The sequence below is a fragment of the Triticum dicoccoides genome, chromosome 7A, assembly GCF_002162155.2.
Source record: "Triticum dicoccoides isolate Atlit2015 ecotype Zavitan chromosome 7A, WEW_v2.0, whole genome shotgun sequence".
Lineage (NCBI taxonomy): Eukaryota > Viridiplantae > Streptophyta > Magnoliopsida > Poales > Poaceae > Triticum > Triticum dicoccoides.
The window spans coordinates 671955463-671961486 of record NC_041392.1 but is presented as its reverse complement, the minus strand read 5'-3'; the positions used below and the strand labels follow the sequence as shown (position 1 = coordinate 671961486).

The 6024-nt window shown below is 44.3% G+C and overlaps 2 protein-coding genes across 2 annotated transcripts in view; one reads left to right on the top strand and one right to left on the bottom strand.

Annotated features, from left to right (window-relative positions):
• Nucleotides 1-6: 6 nt before the first annotated feature.
• LOC119329673 (dolichyl-diphosphooligosaccharide--protein glycosyltransferase subunit DAD1) lies at nt 7-2294 on the top strand. The gene is made up of 6 exons (XM_037602737.1): nt 7-109; nt 902-1004; nt 1091-1138; nt 1671-1758; nt 1838-1881; nt 1976-2294. Exons 2-6 carry the CDS (start codon nt 924-926, stop codon nt 2057-2059), a joined length of 345 nt encoding a protein of 114 aa, XP_037458634.1. The 5' UTR covers nt 7-109; nt 902-923; the 3' UTR covers nt 2060-2294.
• Nucleotides 2295-3147: 853 nt separating this feature from the next.
• The window catches only part of LOC119329399 (tubulin beta-3 chain-like), a 3639-nt gene continuing 762 nt past the window's right edge, over nt 3148-6024 (bottom strand). Inside the window, exons 2-3 of the mRNA XM_037602441.1 lie at nt 5535-5804; nt 3148-4127 (exon numbers count right to left, since the gene is read on the bottom strand). Coding sequence (XP_037458338.1) covers nt 3451-4127; nt 5535-5804 — 947 coding nt within the window. The 3' untranslated portion in view covers nt 3148-3450. The remainder of the gene's footprint in view (nt 4128-5534; nt 5805-6024) is intronic.

The window sequence follows — 6024 nt, the reverse complement described above, 5'->3', positions numbered from 1 at the left end:
CACGAGCGCCGGCGGCGGAAACCCCCGATCTGCCTCCCCTTCGCCTTCCTTACCTCGCGGGCAGCTACCGGCGCGCCGCGGCAAGCCAGCCAGACCGTCACTGCTTGAGGTGAGTGGCGCTTCTTCTCCTCCCGTTCTCCGCACCCCACGCCTCTCCCTCCAGATCCCAGGCTGTTCTCCATCACCCTGTGGCCGGGCCCTTTGCGCAAGCTGTTCTTGCCTGCCGCGCTTGCCCTGCTCAGCTTTGAGATCTCTGTCACATGCGCTTATGTAATGACTAATGAGTGCCCTTTAAACTCTGAATGCTGGTTGAGATCTCTGCCTGATGCTGCTGTTTTCAGATTTCTATATTTTCAGATTGTTATGAATATGATGCTCTCTTCAAGGTTTACTATGTACTGCCTGTGTGGGCATGAAGGTTCTTAGCCAGACACCACAATGTAGCGCGGGACGGAGCAAAATTAAGGGGAAATGGCCATGACACCCCAACCAAACCCACAATCACTTGATTCGATTACAATTTGTGTTAACGTCGTTGCAAACCGACACATCTCTTCCGAATTCAACATTTGGTCATAGACTGCAACCACATCTAGATTCAACTACAGATCACCAATTAAAAGGTTTTTGTGATCTGAATTTTTTTTTGTGAGCCCACGAATCGACTCGCACTGAACTCGGGTATTGATTGATGTTACATTTCGTAGCAACCAAACAGATTTTGATTCTTGCCCATTTCATTACGGTAACAGTAGAAATCCATTGTTTGCATTACCATTCTGGAAAGAAATGGGTCCGAATTCCGGATGCATGCTGTCAGCTGCTAGGTTTTGATTAACATTGTTGCAGTGCAAGAGAATCTGATTGTGAATTATTTTTGTTTCTTACTGGTTAACTCCAGGCGTTCTGACGGATTCACGAGGATGCCGAAGGATACGGGTGATGCCAAGCTCCTGATCCAGTCCCTGAACAAGGCCTATGCCGCCACGCCCGCAAATCTCAAGGCAATTGCCATTCTCTCTCGTGTTACTGCCAACCTGTGGCCACTGTCGACTATCCGGTTGCTCATCATATTCTCATTTTTCTGCAGATCATTGATCTGTATGTTGTTTTCGCCATAGTGACTGCCCTTGTTCAGGTAAATTTTGATGCTTTATGTTCTACCGAAGATATATGATTTAGGATGGAGAAGTTAGAATCTTACTTGGACAACTTTGTTTTTTGAAGAAAGCAAGAATATATTCAAATTATGAAATATTTTGTTCTAGTATAGCATGAGGATTTAGGAAGTGTGATATTATTTTTGCTTATTATACCACATTTCTCAATTTTGAATAGGAGCAGGGTATCAGCTTGCAAAAATCTGCTCTACCTTCTACCTAGCCATCTGGTAACTGAATTCGTGTAGGCGTAAATGTCATGGATTGCTAAATGTTTGATTTAGCAGATGAAAGTGTTAGCCGTGGTTGTCTAGGTGTGATATAGGGTGTCTTACCCAGATTATTAATATTCAGTGCAAGTTTCCTTTAATCACGTGTGTTTGCTGACTAAGCAATAAGCATTAGCCTTGTGTTCAACTTATAAGCCATAAGTCTTCTGGTTCACCCATAACTAAAAAAAAGGCAAGCCATTTGAAAGCTATTAAAATGCTCTCTCATGTGGCAAACCAGGTTGCTTACATGGGAGTAGTTGGGTCATTTCCCTTCAACTCGTTCCTCTCAGGTGTCCTGTCATGCATAGGAACTGCAGTGCTTGCTGGTAAGAATTTCTTAACCCCCTCTCGATCCTGGTTACCCTTCCTTGGCTGCATGATATGTAACTGCCTACGTTTTTGCAGTGTGCCTCCGTATTCAAGTCAACAAGGACAACAAGGAATTCAAGGTAACTCTATTTTCACTGTTCGTGTTTTATCTGCTGCGATAGTTTGTTCTTTGGATTTCCAGCATGACGCTGTACGTCAAAACATTATCTGCAGGATCTTCCTCCAGAAAGGGCCTTTGCAGATTTTGTCCTGTGCAATCTGGTGCTCCACCTGGTGATCATGAACTTCCTCGGATAAGCCACTGTCCTACGAGTTTCTGAGATTTTGTAGTGTCCGTCCTAATGTTTGAGACTGTCATCATGTTAGATATTCATGTGGTATCACACAACTGTCGGCGTGATCCGAGAGTTTCTCTGTGAGCTATAATAATTTTGTGGATTTAGTATTAACAATGTATGAAAATGAGAACTTAATTTCTTTTGAGGGGGTGAAACTGGCAAGATCACTTCAATATGATCATTGTTCTTTACTATCCAAGCTGTTGAGGGAAATACTGATTGCCCGGATGGCCACAATACCTTCGAGCTCCAAACCTGAGGTTGCTAACATTGGCACCTGACTTCTGTACTTTGAGTTTCATTTCTGTCGAAGAGTGAAAATATTGTGTGGTACTGGATATCCAAGTTATTCGTTCAGTCCAAGATTACTTCAGTTTTATTACACCAAATTTTGGTATCCAGTTTTGCCTGTGTTGGATCAGTGTGTCTGCTGCTTTCCTGGTACCATGAGCCACCATGGTTGTGGTACAAGATTTCCTCTTCTTGAACAGTTGTGCAACTTCCTCGACCAAGCGCCATGAAGGGATACGTTTCCGGTGCACACTCGAACCAAACAAAGCTGGCATTTTTTTTCATTCCCTCCTGTAATCTGATCTCAGATGTGTTAACAAAGTTCAACCAAACAGAACAGATGCCACTTATAAGAAGGTTCTGTTTGATCGTTTATGCCACGCACCAGTTCTACTTTTGAAATGCCCTTGCATTTTTTAAAGATTATTCACATGCATAAAGCAAAACAGATTCCACTTTCCTACAAGACCAAAACTACATTGTGAATCAGATTTGCCAATCCAAAATGGCAGGAGATTCGTATAAGAAACGAAGCCTATTAACCTAAAAAAAGCTTGTTAAGGCAACTTGGCATTAAGAAATAATAACAGCATATATGTATATAATAGCGCTACAAGAACCAACCAAAGCATAATTGACTCGTCAGTTCAACTTTAAGCCTTCATTCCAAGATCAAATGAGCTTGCCTGTAGGTTGGAAGTTCATTCACCCAAAGCATGATAGACTCCAGTTCAAACGCATTGCAAGATCACAAGATGACAGAAGCATATTTGGCAACTTGACCCAAAAATACTGGACACAGAATAGAGGTTTTCAATCTAGTAGCACTACTGAATAACACACCAAGCAGTCACAGTCAAACCTTACACCAAATGCTCATCACGACATGAGCATACACGACGACCACAGGTCCACATAACGAAAAAATAAGTCTGTCAAGGCAACACGACCGACATTCAGAATGGAAAAAAAAATAGCATCTAGCTATCATCAGCTAACAGCACCACGAGCACGAGCGATATAAGGCATATCCATAGGAAGAATGGGAGGAGATATGGCTTAGGCGGCCTCCTCGTCCTCCTGCTCATCCTCATAGTCCTCTTCCTCCTCGACCGTCGCGTCCTGGTACTGCTGGTACTCGGCCACCAGGTCGTTCATGTTGCTCTCGGCCTCGGTGAACTCCATCTCGTCCATGCCCTCGCCCGTGTACCAGTGCAAGAAGGCCTTCCTCCTGAACATGGCGGTGAACTGCTCGCTGACGCGCCGGAACATCTCCTGGATCGATGTGGAGTTGCCGACAAATGTGGAAGACATCTTCAGGCCAGTGGGCGGGATGTCGCAGACACTCGACTTGACGTTGTTGGGGATCCACTCAACGAAGTATGATGAGTTCTTGTTCTGCACGTTCAGCATCTGCTCGTCCACCTCCTTGGTGCTCATCTTCCCACGGAACATGGCTGAGGCGGTGAGGTAGCGGCCGTGCCTTGGGTCAGCGGCGCACATCATGTTCTTTGAGTCCCACATCTGCTGGGTGAGCTCGGGCACAGTGAGGGCACGGTACATCTGTGAACCCCGCGAGGTTAGCGGTGCGAATCCAACCATGAAGAAGTGCAGACGTGGGAATGGGATCAGGTTCACAGCAAGCTTCCGGAGGTCTGAATTCAGCTGACCAGGGAAGCGGAGACAGCAGGTAACACCACTCATGGTTGCAGAGATAAGGTGGTTCAGATCACCGACTGCAATCAATAAAGAAAGATGAGAACCAAGTGAATAAATTTGTGAGCAGAAACAGAACAACAAATTAATTAATGTGGTATAGTACAAATGTTCATCTTTTCAGTCTGCCAATCATGAGCTTAAAAGGCTCCAGGTAACATGTGAAATCAAATACTGACTCTAGTAATACCACCAACAAGGCTAGCACAAGCAACAGCTTATGAACTAACTATCCTTCATGGTGTTAAAGGCAATGAGATTAGTGTATACATGTAGACAATCAGTGGCATAAAACATATGTACCAGAAGATCGATACAAAACAAAGAGATAAAGGTGTAGTATATTAGCTGGTGCAGTATACTAAGAATGTTAATCTTCAGTTCACCAATCATGAGCTTACATGGACAGTAAACTGATTCAAGTAATACCACCTACAAGACTAACACAAACAACAGCTGAAGAAATAACATCCCTTTGTGCTGTTTGCAGATTGCATTTACAAACATCACGCAGAGTGGTACACAACAATGGAAAAGAAGAATCAGTTGTAGAGTGGTACACAACTTAGAACATAAAGAGGTAAGAACCAAGCAAACAATTTTAGCTAGTGCAGTGTATTCATAGTTTTTAAGGCGGTAAGGCGACCTAAGGCGCTGGGGGGCGCCTTATCGCCTAGGCGACGCCTAAGCGCCTAAGGCGGACGCCTAAGCGCCTAAGGCGGACGCCTAAGCGCCTAAGGCGGGCATATTTGTAAGGCGCTGGGGGGGCGCCTTATCGCCTAAGCGTCGCCTAAGCGTCCAAGGCGGGACGCCTTAAAAACAATGAGTGTATTAAGAATGTTACTCTTTTCAGTCCAGCAATCATGAGCTTAAAATAAAAGGCTCCATTTTACATGAGCAATCGAATACTGATTCTAGCAATACCACCTACAAAACTAGCACAGCACCAACTTAAGAAATAACTATCATTCATGGTGTTGAAGGTACTGAGATCAATTTTTACATTTAGACAATCAGTGTCATAAAGCATATGTACCAGAAGATCCATACACAACAAACAGGTAACGATGTGTACATGTGCAAATGTATACTGTGACAACAAAATGCTGACAACCATGTTCGCAAATTGCATTTAATGCACGCAACAATAGACTCGCATGGTAATCCAAAGACTAACTCATGGAAATGAAGAACTGGCCATACGCTACACAACTCGGAACACTAGCAGAAGTTAACACCTACTGAGCATCATGTGAAAGCAACACGTATGTGAGACTGACCATGAGTGAAGACATAAATGTAAACACTGACAGTGGACAACATATGTAAGGACAACATAACAGTTCAGAAAGATGTCAATTACTGAGTGCTGATACACAACTTAAGAAAAATGCAGAAATGAACCTGGAGAACATTTCAGCACTTACAGGTGGGAGTGGTAAGCTTGAGCGTCCGGAAGCAGATGTCGTAGAGAGCCTCGTTATCAAGAACCATGCACTCATCCGCATTCTCAACAAGCTGGTGCACAGAGAGGGTAGCATTGTATGGCTCCACAACAGTGTCAGACACCTTGGGCGATGGGAACACCGAGAATGTCATCATCATCCGGTCAGGGTACTCCTCCCTGATCTTGGAGATGAGCAGGGTACCCATTCCGGAGCCAGTGCCTCCTCCCAGCGAGTGGCACACCTGGAATCCTGCAGTGAAGAAGAGATGAACAATTACTTACGCATCTAAATCAGTGGCCACTGCTCAAGTAAGCAGAAAGTAGACATTCAGAGAGAAATTAACCGCACAAATTCCTAAATGGACTCGTAAATCCGTCGAATCTACGCCAAACATTTCAGATCTACAAGTTCACGGCGCCAGAAATGCGGAATAAATCACAGATCTACAGGCTAGATGCGTCTAGGCAGA